The 18238-nt window shown below is 40.4% G+C and overlaps 1 protein-coding gene across 4 annotated transcripts in view; it reads left to right on the top strand.

Moving 5' to 3' along the window:
• The window catches only part of fer1l6 (fer-1 like family member 6), a 39751-nt gene that overhangs the window by 7362 nt on the left and 14151 nt on the right, over positions 1–18238 (top strand). For all 4 annotated transcript variants that reach the window (XM_015359499.2, XM_015359497.2, XM_015359500.2 and 1 more), the window contains exons 7-26: positions 872–950; positions 1387–1543; positions 1769–1955; positions 2681–2873; positions 3953–4290; positions 6129–6237; positions 6794–6977; positions 7159–7279; positions 7390–7490; positions 8342–8432; positions 10077–10196; positions 10503–10655; positions 11484–11667; positions 12298–12422; positions 13227–13361; positions 14416–14565; positions 15737–15844; positions 16299–16460; positions 16952–17132; positions 17572–17699. In XM_015359499.2, coding sequence (XP_015214985.2) covers positions 872–950; positions 1387–1543; positions 1769–1955; positions 2681–2873; positions 3953–4290; positions 6129–6237; positions 6794–6977; positions 7159–7279; positions 7390–7490; positions 8342–8432; positions 10077–10196; positions 10503–10655; positions 11484–11667; positions 12298–12422; positions 13227–13361; positions 14416–14565; positions 15737–15844; positions 16299–16460; positions 16952–17132; positions 17572–17699 — 3006 coding nt within the window. The remainder of the gene's footprint in view (positions 1–871; positions 951–1386; positions 1544–1768; positions 1956–2680; positions 2874–3952; positions 4291–6128; positions 6238–6793; positions 6978–7158; positions 7280–7389; positions 7491–8341; positions 8433–10076; positions 10197–10502; positions 10656–11483; positions 11668–12297; positions 12423–13226; positions 13362–14415; positions 14566–15736; positions 15845–16298; positions 16461–16951; positions 17133–17571; positions 17700–18238) is intronic.

The raw sequence follows: 18238 nt of genomic DNA, 5'->3' as shown, positions 1-18238 counted from the left end.
TCTATAATATAATTAGATTTTAATATAAGTCATAAGAAAAGAACAAGATGACCTGATTAACAGTATAACACAAAGACAAAATATATTTCGGATTTAATTAACAAAGTGATCGAACAGTAAATATCCTCATGTGAATAAGTATGATTCAGTAACAGGGGGAACCTCTTTAAGCAGCAATGACTCTGGCTTCTGCTTTTATGGATTTTGGCTGATTCTTCCCTACAGAACCCTTTAGAGGCTGTGACTTGTAAGGTTTTATTTCATGAATGGCTTGCTTCAGGTCTTGCTGTCTCAATTCAATGGGGCTTGGGTCCAAACTTTGACTAACCTAATCCAAACCCCCCAAATTGTCTTCCATTCTGTTGTAGATCTGCTTGTACAGTATGTTTAGGATCATTGTCTTGATGCATGACCCAGTTTCTGCTCCCATGAATGAATGGATTCTACTCCAGGATTTGCAGATACAACACCAAATTCTTGGTTCTGTCAATGATGACAAGTCATCCAGGTCCTGTGGGAGCAAAGCAGCCCCAAACCATGAAACTCCCACCATCATGCTTGAGCTACAGGATGATGTCCTTCTCTTGGAAGGCAGTGTTTGGTTTTTGCCTGGGGAGTTCGCAAATCATTTTCTCAGCACTGTGAAGTGAACTGAAATGACATAAAAGGGGAACTCCATGGATTTAAGAAAGAGTGAGATTATAGAAATAGAGTGATGGCATTAGACAGGATTAAAATTAGTGAGGGCTTATTAACAGAGAGGAAAAAATCAGTATTTTATATTGAATTAAATAACAGGAACTGTATTGCATGTCTTATTGCTAGAACTAAAACAGCTGAGAATATAATTATAATTTTGTTCCTCACCAAGGTTATGCATTCCAAAATTATGCGAAGCTTCACTATTGGATCTTTCAAACTGGATGTAGGAACTGTTTATAGCCAACCAGGTAAGATATTGCCTTATCAAATGTGGTACGAATCAATGGTCCAGTATACATTTGTCTTGGTTTCTGAATGTCTAGGGTGGAAGGCTGAAATGTAGACAGAGATGGAATTTAAAAAATGTTGAGGCCTTCAACAGAATGTGTTTAAAGTAGTTGGGACACTGACACACACCTCCTGGACCACGGTTTCGCTGTAGTACACATTACAATCCCAAGTACAGGAGTGTTCTAGTTTTCTTATTCTGGAAGTTTGATAACCCTCCTCATTCAGATGAAGACAACACTGACAGTACTTCCTCTAAGAAGCTCACAAAGGCTGTACATGTCTTCACGGTTAGCCTGAAGGACTAACAACTATGGTAATAATAATATTAATTGCTTACACTTATATAGAGCTTTTCTGGACACTCCACTCCACTTCATTCGCTCAATTCCTCAGGTCATCAGTTCTCCAACAAGTGGGCCATGCTCACCGACCCTGTGGACATCCAGACAGGGGTGAAAGGATACCTGAAGTGTGATATTAGTGTGACGGGGAAAGGAGAGACAGTGCAGCCCATGCAGAAAGCCAGTGACGCAGAAGAGCAGATCGAAAAGTAAGTACCTGCTCCCTTATTTGCATTCCAAATGGGAGCACCTTCATTTAAAAAAAAGTTGTCCCGTTAACCCATGTTTTATGTTGTGGTAGCCTAGTCCTCAACCCGCCTCTGTACTTATAGGTATGTGCTTTAACTTCCTATATATACCCACAGTTCTACTTGGTCTCATTGACGTAGAAGCAAACGCCACAGGTAATAAAGCTTTACTTTCTCCGTTCCCAGGAACCTGTTGGTTCCTAAAGGCTTCCCCTCTGAGAGGCCCTGGGCCAGGTTCTATGTGAAAGTCTACAGGGCAGAAGGCCTTCCCAGAATGAATTCCAGCATCATGGCTAACGTGACCAAGGCTTTCATCGGAGAAAATAAGGACCTCATCGATCCCTACGTGGTGGTTACGTTTTTTAACCAAATGGTAATTGTCACGACTCGTAAACGCCTTCTCCCGTAAGCGTCCTGGCATTCCAACGTGTACTAAATTCCACACACGCTCATCCAGGAACTAATTATCCTAATTAACTTCGCACAGGGGCAAAAAATCTCAGCCCTTTCAGAAATCCTGACAGTAATGGGCTTTCAGGAGGGCTTTCCACCTCGTTTGGACTGCACAATTCTGGATTTTGCGATCTGAGCCTTCAGTTTTTTTTCTGGTTGTTTTGACATTGACGCGGAGAGCTATTGAGATGGAGGGGCTGTTTGATCGTTTTGAATTTACCACCATCTGATTTAATCCAAAGACTACCAAAAAGGAATTCTTTTTTGAACCCTTTAACTCTTTTATAGCACTGTTGTTTCCAGTATGTGTTTTTTTTAGAATGAAAGGGAATTAACTACTGTACATCATCACATTTTAGGCAGATTTTATGTAACTGAAAGTATGAGAGCTAGTGTCTGAGATACCTGTAGCCATATACACATGGGGACCTAAGAAATCTCGATCCTGCATTTCTCTGGTGGCATTGTTTTTATAATTTAGCCCCAAAGTTCATAGTATGAGTGAAGAGCTTTGTGTTTTAGAACTGATTTATTTTTTAAGACGAGGAAAATCGACTTGACTTGCTAGATTAAAATTGAAGAAGGCCTTTCTCAAAGGCTCATGGGATTATTGCACGCGATCATTATTTTTCCCTGTATTTAAAGGGCCGAACGTCCACTCAGAAGAGTTCTGCCGATCCCGTGTGGAACGAGCAGATTGTCTTCAAGGAGATGTTTCCTCCTCTGTGCAGGAGGCTCAAGATTCAGGTCTGGGATGAGGGCAGTATGAACGATGTGGCTGTGGGAACCCACTATATTGATCTAAAGAAAATATCAAACGAGCAAGATGGGGACAAAGGTAACAGTCTACTCGTTCCTTCCTCTGGTTTACCTTATAAATAAAAATATCACTAGATTGTATTTCATTCACCGTTCAGTGAATTTCATCACTAAATCTACTTTGGAAGCCCCATTTTTTCACAAAGCCCAGATTTATTCTATGCTTTAGTGTTATCTACAGTACATTGCTTATCAGGTTGGAATTGCAACTGTATTGTTGCATTTTGCTTTAACATAGAAAAAAAATAGAATTTCCTTTCTCTTGAATATCAACATTTGTATCTTCATTTGTGTTTTATAATACAATAATTTTATAGATACAGTAGGTGCGTACTTGTTGCTACGAAACAAGTTGTGAGGAAACTAGTTGCAAGCATATTTCCCAGCATATTGAAAACAAAATCTTAAGTACTGCAACGTGGAGGAGAGGATAGGACTCTGAATGTATAACCAGAAGGTGGTGAACCCAAATCCCGAGTGTGACTCTGCTGTGTACCCTTAGGCAAACTATTTAATTTTACATTGCTCCAACAACAATGCTTACTGTGTAAATGGGGATACATTTCTACTGTTAGAGATAAAGGCACCAGCCATATAAATTAATAATAGGGAAAAGCCGTATATTCAGTTGTAAAACACTAGCCCAACTCTAATTGGATGTATGCACATCCTTCTTGCACTGTAAGACATTATTTTCATACTTTAAGGCAACAGTGAACTCAGAATTACAGAGCTAAAGAACTGGCTAGAGTATTGATGAAGTGCCCTGTGTTAACAATGCATGCTCACAAGTGATCAGCAAACCACGGATATCACTTTGAACACACTCAGCCCCGATGGTATGCAGCCAATTGTATGCCCTTCCTTCAGAAATCTCAGACACAGTTTCCTAGTGTCTTAGCCCCATTGTATTGAATGGCCCAACCTGATCTGTGAATGAAGGACTATTAGTAAAGCCAGTAATAAGAAACCTCAACAATTACCGATAAATGTCAACATCTTCCTTGTCATGTTCTTCTTGGGGTAAATGTATTTTCCCAAGCAGACATTGAGTATAGAGTATAGAGAAGGAGCTTTCCCGTTTGTCATTGACTGTAGGATTTCTACCCACGTTTGGCCCCGCGTGGATCAATCTTTACGGCTCCGCCCGCAACTTCACCCTCATGGACGACTTTCAGGAGCTGAACGAGGGTGTGGGAGAAGGGGTGTCCTTCAGGGGCCGTCTGTTCATAGAGCTGGCGGTGGAGATCCTGTCGGGCGCGGCCTCAGAGTCCAAGCTGTCCAAAATAGCCAAAGACCTCAAGCTCGCGGCGAAAACGCCGAAAGCAGCTGGGAAAGAGCAGAAAACGCCGCCCACGGCTGAGGAGACGAAAGCGGCGACAGAGAAGAGCACAGCCCTGGGGGCGGAGGTGACTCCAGTGGAATCGCCCGCTGAGGTGAGTTTCAAGTTTGTGAACTATTGGCATCAATTGAACGTCAGCAGAGCCAGAGCTTCCATCTGGATTCTTAGAGGACTCTGAATGGAGTTTGTAACGAAAGTTCTGGAGGGATGACAACAACCAAGTTCAATCAGACACAGCTGTCAATAAATAGCAATCACTCCTGATGTCATTTCCTCTCCTTAAACACTATAAATACTGTACGTGATCCCCTTCTCTCCCTTGCATACCATCTCTGGCCCACCTCCACCCCATCTCCACCTCTGCAGCTGCCCCTTGGTCACCCCCCACTCTGCGTGGGGGTCCCAACCTCCTCGTCGTCTGGCCGGGAGGTCGGCCTTCAGCCAAGTGGGTTCAGCCAAATTTTCACTCAACACCCTATAATCCTTTCAGTTCACGTAATTCTTGGGTGTTGTTACTCCTCGTGAATGTTAGTTGTGGGCGGGGCTGTCCGAGTATGTGCCATCGATAACATGACTATCACCTGTCTTGTCCAAACAGCAGTGAAGGTTATGGGGGTGAAGCAGCTCTCCTCCTTGTAGACAATCTTTGAACTATCCATGATTAGACAGGTGGAAACAAAATATAGCAGACCCTTTTCAAATTCTTAATCCTGATTATCAATGTCTGCCCTCTGGAAAACGGTTCCAAAATGTAGATCAAATCGATACAAATATTAATTTGTTCCCTTATCTGTTGAAGCAACAAGCAAATGGTAAGGGTAAATGCACATGGGTCAATAGAAATCATTCATGCCGTAAAAAACTATGTATGTTTCACAAGATTGGTATAAAACCTAAAATCTTACAGGAAGCTAAAATGTAATGTAATGGAAGTAATATTGTTTTAGGGGAGTGTCAGTCTCACACTTCATGAACTGAAATGTGTTTTTATACTGTAAATACAATATAGTTTGAATTGCTGCACTTAAACATGTTTTATCACTATTATATAGCTTCTGACGTCTCTTTGCTTCATTACGAGGGATAAGTGGAAAGATGTAAATATATTAATAAGACTTTTGGCCATCTTCCAGTATCATGCTCTGAATAATTTGTAGTGAATAAATTCATCCCACCCTTTTATATAGCACCTTAAAGCAGCAGCGCCAGATGATTTATATGAAGTCTGATTACAGATATTGTCAAGAGCATCAGTATCAGACTTTCAAACACATCAGCTGTTTCCACTTCAGCTTTCCCTTAAATCTGTGACCCAGGAAGCCCAGTTTTGCTGACTACATTAAGACTGTATGCAAAACATACTGTACCTCAAGCCATTTAGCCTGATTTAGAATCTCTGCACGTCTACCCATTCCTCTCTTTATTAACCACCCAATCGTGTAGGAGTGCTTGATTTCAATGCATAATGTCACCCTCACTCCTACTTTTCATTGACTGAATGTGTATGGTGAGTTTCATCCTATTGGATCCTGTCCCAAAACACATCTCATGATAAGATGACCCACTTCATCCACCAACCACTGTGTCATTTGCAGCAGTCATTTTGCACCAGCTGCTCCACTATACAACAGATCAGGTGCAGTGAGGTCAGAAATGTAGGGGGGGGCAGACTATAGAAATTCCAAATTGAAATGTAGCCAGGACACCAGGGATAATTCTTCTCCTCTAACAAGCATTAAATGCAGTGGGAAATTCAATGACAAAGCACTGATTTTGCTCTACTTTTTCATTTTTGTGACCTTCACAGGGCAAAAAGACAAATTTCAGATTTGGAATTCAATATCATGGCTGGTATTTCTGACATGCCATTATGCAGTGCAACAGTAATTGTACTTTACTCATGTTATTTATTTAACATAATGTCTTTCACAGATTGACAAAGACAGTATGGAAAGCTACCTGCTCTTTGGGTCTGTATTTGAGGCTTCAATGATTGATAGGAAGATTGGGGACAAGCCTATCAGCTTTGAGTTTACAGTTGGTAAAGATTTTTCCTTTTTTAACTTGTTGCGGACATAAAAAACATTTTTTTAAAACATTTCAACATATTTGTGAACAACTAAGTTTCTTTCCTAACCTAAAATGTCAAATGTCTAAACAAATGTTTACTGTTTGACTGTTTTAAATTTGTGTTCACATTTCATTCTTGAAAGCAATGCCAGAAATCGGTTTTTGTTAGATTTGTTCCAGTTTTCAGAATCTCTTTCCATGAATAATACTAATTTTGAACGACAAAACAGCCCAGGAGAGACTGAAAACACGATTACATATGCTAAATTGAGTATTTTCTTTTATACAGTGGGTGTCTTTTTCCAAATACCTCTCATGTTTTATGAAATATTGCACATTGAAAGATTATTTTACACATCAAATGCAGAGAATTAATATATCAATTTCCTCTTGTCAACTCATGGCACCAAAAGAATCATAATTTCCAATTCCAAATTAATTAAATATGACTTGGGTGTTGTTAAATTGTTTCTGATTAGATGTTATGTTCATACCACGTTGGTAGTAAGCTTCTTTTCTTTGTCCAGGAAATTATGGAAACTTCATCGACGGAGCCTCTCCAATCCACGCAGGGAGAAAGAAAGCTGTGGAGCATGGAGACCCAGAAAAATCTCCTCTCCTGTCATCCAGAGAGCCTGAGCGACACCTGGAAGCCCTACCCTGCAAATCTACAACCGTACCAGAGAGGCCACAGCTGATGGAGGGAAACAGGTTTCAAAGCTATGTTTTTCCTGCAGATCTCTTCTAGGCCTGGAGTAGATATCAGCTATTAAAAATAAGGAAATGTGACCTATGTAATCGCTAGGGCCACTATCCTGAGAGCAGATTCATATGTGAAAATATATGTATTAGAAGATATTCTGCCTCAATAAACACTGTTTTCCTTCAACAGACAGTACTTCTTTCTGCCACACTTAAATAAGAAGCCCTGTGTACATATTGTCAGTGAATGGGAGGATCAGACATTTCGTCTGTACTACTCAAACGTGCTGGAGAATATTGCTGTTGCTTTTGTAAGTTCTCTTGATTAAAATTATAATTCATTTTATTTCCCACTGGTGTACTGTACATGGTTAATGGTCACAGCATTACCCAGAAATGGAATGTTCTTGTTTTATATTAGGAAGAAGGCATAGAAGAGGTGAAAGAAATGAACAGGCTGTCCGATCCTAAAGCAGATGAACAAATGCTAAGTGTCCTTCAAGAATTTGTCAGTCGCAGCAGGTACGTTGTTTATTTTTCACATTATTTTCTGGTTTATGTCCAACATTTATTTTTGTCCTGCTGGAACCTGAATCCAGGGTGTCATGATGGCACAGTGGTTAGCTGGGTCTGATCTATGTGGAGTCTGTATGTTCTCCTCATGTTTGTGTTGGTTTCTCCCATAGTCCAAAGGCCTGGTCCTGGTGTAAGTGTGGATGTAGTTTCATATGTCTATATGAGCCCTGTCATGGACTGGTGTCCTATCCAGTGTGTATCCTGCATTGTGCCTGTTGCTGGCTGTGATAGGCATGATTACATTACCATATAAAGTGGTTAGAAAATGAATGGATGAAGAAGCCTGAGTCCAGAACATGATATGTCACCTTATTGCCCTCAACCCAAGTTTCCAGATACTGTAACTAATGTATAGCTAAGTTATTTGGTTGATGATTTTATTCAAAAGTGATTTGCAGTTAGAAGGAATTTGAGTGAGGTACTTTGTTAAAAGTTACAACAACAGTACCACACATAGGATTCAAGGCCACAGCCCACAGGCCAACCCCAGTTAAAACTCTACACTGTAAATAATACAGTACTGTATACACACCATACTACGTTCCTCAGAATTTGAACTTACTGTTTAATTTCCACCTTGAAAATAGAGCAAGCCTTTTGCACTGCCTGTTATGTTTGTATTGTATCATTTTCAAAAAGCTTGCTTTTTCACATTGGTCATAGAAATGTGTTATAAAATTTGAATGTTACTTAGCTGTTTTTACAAAGTAGTAATCCAGTAAAAGGATTTTTTTTTCTTATTCCCCATTGTTTGTGAAAATGTAGTTTTATTAAAATGCCTTATGGTTTCCCAATAGAAACTTCATTGCTTTTGCTGAGAAGAAAACAAAAACAAACAACTTAACCATGCTGGACAAGAAGAGGCTAACGCTGTGTAAACAGGAGTTGGTATGATGAATGAACTATTGTGTATTTCAAGTGTTGTCGTGGCTGTTTTCAGATAATAATAACTTCATTCTGCCATGTGTTGCAGTGCAGCTGAGGTAACACGCAGAATAAGTCAGGTTTGCGTTTTACCAAAAATTAAGCTAACATTCATGCACATCACTAATCCACAATCATTCATCCACCACAAGTTTATGATTCAGTAAGCATGCAATAATCTCCAACTGTAACACACAGTGTCAGACCTGTCCACAGGTCGCAGAAGTGCCACAGTGCCAAACATTTGAATCAGCAGGTCTTGCTGTAAGGGTTTTCTAGAATAAGAAGTAGAAATGAAAGCAACAGCAACAAACTCATTTTAGTATAATACACAAAATATAGGACCTGGAGCAAGATTAAATTGAAAGGTAGAAAAAGATTGCATATAGAACATGGCTGATACAGTGGTGTAGTGGTAGCATTACTGTCTCACAGTGCTGGGACACTGGGTTCAATTCCAGGCCTCACCTGGGTTCAAGACCAGACCTGGGCTGCTACAGTATCTGCATGAATTGTGCTCTCTGGTTTCCTCCCATCAAAAACTGGTAGATTAATTAAGTACATGGGAAAACTGACCTGTGTTTGTGGCTGTCTGTCCTGTGATGGACTGGCCTGGCTTCTCATCAAGGGTCTGCCCTGATTAGTGCTCATTGCTTGCTGGGATAGGCTCTGGGTCATCTGCACCTCTGAACAGAAAATGGATGGATGGAAGATTATATACACTCCATAATTAAAGAGCAATAAGCTGCCAGTTAATTAGTTCTTGGAATTACTGTTTTAAATGTTGATCTGATGGCACTTAAAACCAAGAACTGGGGAAACCTCTTTACCCAAAGCATTGTGGGAGTGAAACAAGCCTCCCAGCTATATTATTGAGCCGCTACTCAAGAAACAGCCAGAGGAAAGACTTGGTTCAATTTGCTACTAAAAACTAAATGGGCTAGATGGGCCTAATGGCTTCCTCTTTGTTGTAACCTGTCTTATGTTTTTGTAGTTTCACTGAAGTAAAGAGTAATCATCTTACTTTACAAATGAGGGCTTTTTTACCAATGAGGCTGCCCCCTCACAAAAACTACATATTTTTATCATTTCTACTGTATATGACATTTTACCACTGTGTTCTCAGCACTCATGTGGTGGAGGTAATGTATTCTACACCTCCATTCACTCCATAGTACATCTGAGCATTGTGTTATGCTAGGGCAATGTTTACCAACAGATATTGTGAGATATTTGAATATAGTCATATTTGCATACACTAGTGGAGGCAGTAGATAGATCGTCATACAGATTAATAGTTAATCATTATTTTTTCCTTTGTCATGTTTAAAAACGTTTTCCAGGTGGCCCTGTTATTTTAACCATCAGTGTGTGCTGTGTATAAATAATTCAAAACAGTGCTCATCCAGTACATGGATTAGGTGAAAAGCAAACATTTAAATTTGTGAACAAATGAAGAAACTGAAATGTAAGAAATTAGATTCTTACATTACAGGTATAAAACCATTAAGCATCTCTTTCCCTGTCAGTTTGCTTTTTGTCCAACTATAAGTCTGTCAATGCCTTGGTTGCCTTATTGAAATGGCTGAAATGTCTGTCTGGTTTTAGGAAAGTATGACAAATGATGTGCAGTCCATCGCTGAGCAGAAAAGGAAAAGATTGACTTTGAAAGAGATGATTCAAGAAGCACAGAAATTCACACAAAGACTTACGTTTCTTGTGGAAGAGGTACAGTACATATTTCCTGGTTTCAAGCTAAGAGCTGGAATTAGCCTAAGAAAAAAGAATTGAATTATTAATTATATTTCTTGATTCTTTACATTTGTTATGTCTGGAGTTGTATATTCCAAGAACATTTATTAACACAGAAGGCAATGTCCATTTATTTGAGTCTCTCATGGAAGACATCACACTGCTGATGAGGAAAGGTTTTTGCATGTGACCCTAAGTACAGTTTTATGTCGCTGGTATATCAGTATCGCTGGTATATCATTGTTCTTTCAATCTTTTCTGCTTTTGTGTCTCCCATTGCAGCCTCAGCACACGATCCCTGACATTTTCGTCTGGATGCTAAGCAACAACAAGAGGGTGGCCTATGCTCGTATCCCTGCCAGAGACCTTGTCTACTCTGAGTCCGACAACGAAAGGGGGAAGGACTGTGGAAAAATCAAAACCCTTTTTCTCAAAGTAAATCCCTTCGTGTCCAGGCCTATCCTCAGAGCCAAACAAACTCTGGTTCCTCTGCTGTCTCCTCTAAGCTCCTGCCATTTCAGTTTAATCACAGTGTTTCTTTCAGAAATTCCAAGGTTGAAATAAGACAAAATTTGAGTCTACCAAATTCTACTTTGAAGCATTAATTAGAATAAATTTGATTTAAAACACTGACATTTCAATGAACCCTCTGTTGCCAGTGGAGAATGAGTTTGGAGCGAGTGATATAATCAGTCTAGTGCTGTAAGCCATTCTGAAGTGCTTTTGAGTGACCCCCACAAACTTAAATTTATAAACCATATCATGAGAAAATGCACACAAGAATGCGGGCTCTTAAATCTACTGAGGTACAGTAGTTGAAACATTATTATTGTCATTTAAAGATTCTTGGAGTTGTGTCTTCACAACTCGAATGGGTGTTGGCTTTGTTTTTAACAAACTTGAGGTAGATTTGACCAAGATGTACAAATCTCTCATCCCAGACTTGTACAAATAACTGGAAGTTTTAAAAAGTCATGGCTTGCAACTACATTTAATAAAAAAGAAGAGGCTGTCTTTTATGTAAAAGGTTGTGGTTATACAGAAGAAACTGCCAAGTCAATGCGAATATTCACCAATAGGTTTCTGAATCTTTAAATTACTAGCAACTGAGTATGGTGTGTCAGACGCCTTATTGATGCTTCTCTTTTGTGTATTGAATTTTTAATTGGTCTTTTGTGTTCCACCTAATCTGGTCCTGTGAATATCTGTGTCCATAGGTCTTAATACAAGACCTATTCAAGTGCTTTGTATTTTCTTTTCCAGATGCCAGGGAAACGAGTAACTGGCTGGACAGTTCAGGCCAAGTTAGATGTTTTCCTGTGGCTGGGACGCTGTAAGGATTCCCATGTCATGCTGGAAAACCTACCAGAGGGATATGAACCCGAAGGTCTCACTGCGAGTTCCGAACACATCACCATGCCCTTGCCCGACTTCCTGGTTTATAAAAGTATGTTTATACAAAACTTTACTTCATTTTCAGTTGATATCTGCCACTGGCTGACAGAACCTACTCATCCCATCTAGCTGTTTTTCACTCATCTAGCTGAGTTTCCTTGGATCAACAGTGATCCATTCTTCCTCTTCTTGTGAGACTTGTCCTTTGCTGTTTCTATCTCTGTGCTCTTACAGCAAAATCAAACATTGGCATTTGCTTTCGCCCCAGCCTATGATTTTGTTTCAATATCATCTCGATGTTGGAACATGTATTTTGTGGGGGGGATTATGCATAGTTTCTGTATCGCCTGCATGTTCAGGGCTGTGGTCAGGTGTCAGGACAGTTTACTGATGTTCGTGGATGACTTCCTTTTTAAGGCACAAAGGCTTACAACAGACTCACAATGAACACCTGCTCATATTTGTATTTTGTTCTTCTGGTTATAGGTTGTATAGGTTATAGGTGATTTACCTTTTCTGACCTATGCTCTATTTCAGTTTTATTAAATAAAAACTGGTTTTGCTCATCACTCTAGAATTCTTATTGTCTCAATTCAGCCATGCAATGAAAGCAGCAATGTGGAACTCTTGAGGGCACAGCATGTAATTTTAATTTTCTGTTTCTTTTTTTTGTACTTCACAGCTCAGAACATATTCCAGCTCAGAGCGCATATGTATCAGGCCAGAGGGTTGATTGCTGCAGACAGTACAGGATTGTCTGATCCTTTTGCAAAAGTGTCCTTTGTGTCTCAGAGTCAAACGACAATGGTAATCTTCTGGTTTAAAGACCTACATCAGGGAAAGGACACAGCAGTGTACAATTCAGTGTACAGACTCATGTCATCCTAAAACAAGCAGCCTTCATAAATAAGAGATATGTACTGTACAGTACTTGTCATAAATATCAGTGTACAGTATCAGTGTTCTGTATGTAAGATATTTTTACTTTACTTTGATCACAGTCTAACATTCTTAGGTATGTCTAGCCTGTGGTTTTATCCATTTTACTTGAAATTCCACCCTATCTGCAACTTCTCAGTATACTCATAGATTAATATATTAATATATTTAAATACAGCACTGACGTTAGTGATCTGTTGTCCTGTGTAAGAAGATGTTCAACAACAGAATTCTAAAAAAAGTTCCGAACCCTTTGCCCATTGTTGTCTTAAAAGTTCTGCTACTTTGAATGTTTTGGATATTTGAGTAAATTATAAAACTACACAATGAAGACTTTGGTTTTGTACACTGTATATATTTGATTTTTGTTGGGTTACACATACTGTACTGTACACGTCAAAACATTTGAGGTAGCAGGGTATTGTAATGCCTGGAGATTATACAATTAACTAACTAAAAATGTAAAACTTTGCAATTATCTACATACTGTATGTATGTAGTCATATTGAGAAGAACATAATGTAATGAAATGGATGTAACCATTTTCTATGTGCAGGTAAACACAGTTTTAGATCATGTGTAAAAACATCACTAAAACGCTAACTAAAAAGATTTACCATCAGTAAAAATGTTTCCTAAAGACAGCTTCCTCCTACCTCTTCGTCGTTACAGATTATCAATCAGACGTTGACTCCTACCTGGAACCAGATGTTGCTTTTTAACAACATCGCTCTTCACGGAGAGTTGAAAGATATCACTGAGGACCCTCCCATTGTGGTCATAGAGCTGTACGACGACGATGCCTTGGTGAGCTCAAGTGATTTAACATCTCTGGTCACCACAATTTAGGCTGTTAATTTCCAACGAGCTACGGAAGCGATGTTCACTGAAAGAACTGGTGATAGAATTGCGTATTTATTGTAACAAAAGTTCTTTCCAGACCCTATGCGGACAACACAATCCGGGGTAGTGAGGAAACACTGGGGAGAAAAGTCATGCAGGAATCGGGGATCAAAACAGGGGGCCTGTCCTTGGTGCGCTGGTGTTCAGGGGGGGGCAAACAATCCAGTAGAAATCCAAATGGGAAATCCAAACACAAGCAAAGTCCAAAGCCGGGAAGTCCATCCGAGAACAAACAAGATAAAAACTCGAACCAGGTCGGAACTGGCGGAAGGGGAACGGGAACAGAGAATAAAACCTTAACAGGACAAGGCGCTTCCAGGTCCCGGATTCACATGATACTGAGATCAGATGCAGAGCCTGGATTAACGTCAGCACCTGGCTTTTAAAGGGGACAGGAAGGAGGCTGGAACAAGGAACAAGTGCGGGAAACGAGGCAAACAAGGAAGAGCCGGAGCGCCCTTAAGGGGGAGGGACTACAATCGTGACATTTATCCGTGATCACCTGCGTTGTATTGAAATAATTGCATGGGAATTGAGCAAGAGGCTGTGCCTTTCTGTACACATCAAACTTTCAATTGCAATTTCCAACATATTCTGAGGTTAAACTATTTGGTTACAATTCCCCTACTAAAAGTACTACGTATATGCTGAATATGCCAGGTTCTTAAACCGGCTGCTAAATTTTCTGTGCATTTTAATTTTCCTCAATGGTGCACATAGCAGAGAAGGATTTTTAACTCTGATGCAGAGAATGATTTCCCACTCTGGCCTGGGGTACAAAACCAACTGTTTCAATGGCACGTACAGACCGTATGGTATGGGAGAGTTTCAAATAAAAGAGTGTGTTTGAATGTATAGTGTACGTCTGGAGGTGAGAGGGAGCTGAAGGTCACTTCCTGGGTTAGAAAAAGAGAAGCAGATGGCTTATTGTTTGCTGTTCACACCTCTCTATCTGCAGAGCAAGGCAGAGTACTTGGGCTCCACGGTGGCAGTGCCTGGTGTTAAGCTCGCGGGAGAGAATTACATCCCTCCACAGCTCCAGTACTGCCCTCTGTTCTGCGGCAGTCAGTCAGGAGGGGATCTGCTCGCAGCCTTTGAGCTAATTCAGGTGAGGAGGAACCTTCAGTTCAAGATGTCAGTTTAGCCCTGGGAAACCTGGAACGATGCATTGGTCGGTACCCTATGCAGATGGTAAAATCCGGAAGTAAGTGGAAACTGACAAGGGGAGGAGATGATGAGGAACTGGGCAGGTTGAAGAACAGGGGGGCGTGACGACTGTGCACTGGTGCTCAGGGTGCGTGGCCAGGGTGAACAAGTCCAGAGGAGTCCAGGGGGTAATCCATGGCGAAGTCCAAAATCCAAAGCCGGGTGATCCATCCAAAACAAAGACAAGACAAGGTTTAAAAACCGTAGCGGGATCTGGTGCAGGGATGGGGAATAAAAACCCGATGATGAGGCCAGGCGCTCCGAGCCCCGGACCCAGATGGTCAGGATGCCAGGGTGAATGCGATGCCGTCGGGTCTCTCCTGGACCCGCTGGTAGGTGGGCCTCTGGGTGTCCATCTTCCAGTGCTGAGCCCAGAATAGTGAGAGCGTCTGACTTAAATAAAGAGGGGCTGGATAGAAGGCAGCTGCACATAATCAACTACAAAGTGAAAGAGCCGGAGCGCCCTTAAGAGGAGGGTTTACGATCATGACAGTTGTTTCATTCAGTCCTCAGATGTTTTCCTGGTTAATTTCCACCCTTTCTCCAATACGAGAACGATACGCCGAAATTGCCAGTAAACGCAGTAATCTCTCACTTAGCTGATTTTTTTCTTCTTCATTTGTTTAATTTTTTGGAATAAAGTTTGTATTCACCATAATTGGAACCTAATCTCAGGGTAGTAGGTTCATGTCCCACATCGGGCGCCAAGTCCTCCATGTTGGAGGTTGGGCACAAGGCTAACAACCCTGTTCCGTAAAAAAACTCATGTTACAGGAAGGCATAATGGGCAAACATCCATCCATCATAATTGGAATCATGTCTAATGCGTCATTATATGGTTGACTCCCTCAAAATGTCATTTAAACTATTAAATCTGATAAATAATTCTATACACATTTGCAGTTGGTGATAAAAATGAATCTAAGTAACAGATATGAGTGAAGCATGATAATAGCCCATTCACTGCAATTTCATGGTTCAGTGTGTTCCACGAAAGAATGTTGTACACCTAAGCAGGGCTCTTGAATAAGTTGACACTGTAACCGCAAGAACCAGAATTTCTTTCCATGCAGATCCCAGAATCTGGTGAGGAAACCGTTCCTCCCATTGATGCGCCAGATGGAAATATATACCCAGTCCCTGCAAATATCCGCCCAGTGTTGAGCAGGTATAGACTGGAGGTAAGCCACCTGCAGATATCAAGTATCATTTCAGAATGAGCATTGTACAGTTCATATTCCTTAAAACACACACTTTTTTAAATGCTGCGAAAAGCTGGATCCATGCCACAGTTTTCTGGAGTCAATGCAGTTGATCTGTGTCAAACACTGTGGCTCTTTGGCAGCGGAGATGTTGGACTGATGAAATCTTGTTCAGTTGATTAACTACCATCTTTGCAGGCAGCACAATTCCTGACATTTTCAAAAACTGTATCTGAAGATCCAGTCCATTAGGGCACTTTTCATAACTTTTCTGTCTTTTGAAATCATGGAAACTCCCGATTTAATTCATGTCAAACTCTTATTGTGGTGTGGAAAGAACAGTTTCCTAGCCGTTTTAAAGCTAACTGAGAAGTGACTGAGAACAGTGCACAATGAAGTCTAATATCTTGAGTAATGTTTGATTTCAATGTAGGTGTTGTTCTGGGGCTTGAGAGAACTCAAGAAAGTCCAGCTTCTCTCCGTGGACAGACCTCAAGTTTTTATCGAGTGTGCGGGGAAAGGAATCCGATCTTCAGTCATTCAGAGTTATAAGAGCAACCCCAACTTCACAATGCTTGTGGATGCTTTTGACGTGGTGCGTTTGTCTTGATTGATTAATCTATTTTTAATTGCACTGCATTAATAAGACTATAGTGTATTTAGTGTCTTTATGCAAGTAGCTGCAACTCTGGGAGTTCTTTCTGGAAAAGGAACATTCAAGCCCTCCTTCTCTGGCACCCAGAAATGGTTTGTTCCAAGATTAATCACAATAACCTTCCATTGTTGCTTCTTAAACTGTGAAGAAGAAGGTTAATTGATTGGCAGAAATGATGGTTTAAGAAGAACGTGCATTCAAACTTGACATGTGTGGGCTCCTTTATAGAACTACATGGCAGGCCAGGGCATCAGGACAAGCTTTAACTGAGTGTAGAGTGTTAAATACCCTTTCCGTGTCACTATCTTTTTAGTGAAACCATAAACGCTGTCACAGCTTAAGAGCATAGTGAAAGATTGAGTTTTCATTACAGGCTGTTCAGAAATGTTTGTCTGTACCCACCTGGTAATGCTATTCCACACAATGAACAGGAGCTTCCAGAAAACGAGCTCCTGCACCCTCCTCTCAGCATCAGCGTGGTAGACTGGAGAGCGTTCGGGCGGAGTACGCTGGTAGGGAACCACGTCATCAACAGTCTCAAACAGTTCAGCTACAAACCTCCACGCCTGCCCCCAGCAGCAGTCCTAAAGAAGGAACAAAGGCCACAAGAAGGTAAAAAAAATAATAAATAAATAATTTGAGTCTGGCTGCTACATTTCTTCTAGTCTTCATCACATTTTGAAAAAACAAACAATTCAAATTAAGTAAGGGTCAAATTATTCAACACTTAACTGAAGAATTTAATATTAGAATTACATTATTTGAGCTCAAGGCCCAAGCTCAGAAAGCAGGTTGATACCCATGGTCCTCAAGTTGCTAGTCCTGGCCGGGACCATGTGACTAGCCAGTTGTGTGTGGCCAAGGTATGGTTGAATTTTGTCAGCCAGGGATGGATTTTCTGGTAAACAGTCCAGCCTTACTATGTTTTGCAGCTAGAAGATCTAGTCTTATACAATTGCAGGTTACATCTTAGAAGAGGGGCTGAGGTGTTGATTTAGTCTGGGGCTAAATCTAAACCTAAGGTGGCAATAAATATTTGTATTTGTCAAAGCTGTGCCTGTCGCTGAGAGCAGTGCAATTGAAGTTTCTCCATCAGAGGGCGTCTATATCAACATTGAACCAGAATCAGCACCAAAACCTGAAAAGTCTCAGGAGAAAGAGGTGGACCCAGCAAAAAAGGTACATTGGCCAGTTACTTGTGACTTACTAGTGGCTTACTATTATGAGAGATGTTCCCACAAAAAAAAGAAGGGAAGGAGGCATAGTAAAGTACTGGACACTATGTCCTTTTACTATGAACATCCATCCATTTTCTAGTTGCTTTATCCAGTACAGAGTCACAGATAAAACGAAATCCAAGTGAAAAAGAAATGCTTTTCATTCAGGATTTTATTTGTAGTTACTTTTTTTCTGAATGTCTGAGCATTTGTTGTTTTACCTGGAGGTTGTGTGTTACAATGTGACAATAAAAGTAAAAAAAATCTGATTTAATGTGTTTTCATTTCAGCCACAAATGTGTTACTTTTGAAGGGTGTATAAACTTTCTATAGGCACTGTACTCCATGTTGTAGCTTTCCAACCCAGGCTTTTGATTCCCAAAACCCAAGATCCTTTAGACACTTTGTAAACATTTTTTAAAACTTTAAGGCGTATCCTTTCAGTATAGCTTGGCTTTACCATTGTTTCTATTAAGTCAATTTCACGTGCTTTTTTCATTT

The sequence above is a fragment of the Lepisosteus oculatus genome, chromosome 12 (assembly GCF_040954835.1).
Source record: "Lepisosteus oculatus isolate fLepOcu1 chromosome 12, fLepOcu1.hap2, whole genome shotgun sequence".
Classification (NCBI taxonomy): Eukaryota; Metazoa; Chordata; class Actinopteri; order Semionotiformes; family Lepisosteidae; genus Lepisosteus; species Lepisosteus oculatus.
Note: the sequence above shows the minus strand (reverse complement) of the source record. Positions and strands in the feature narration are given on the sequence as shown.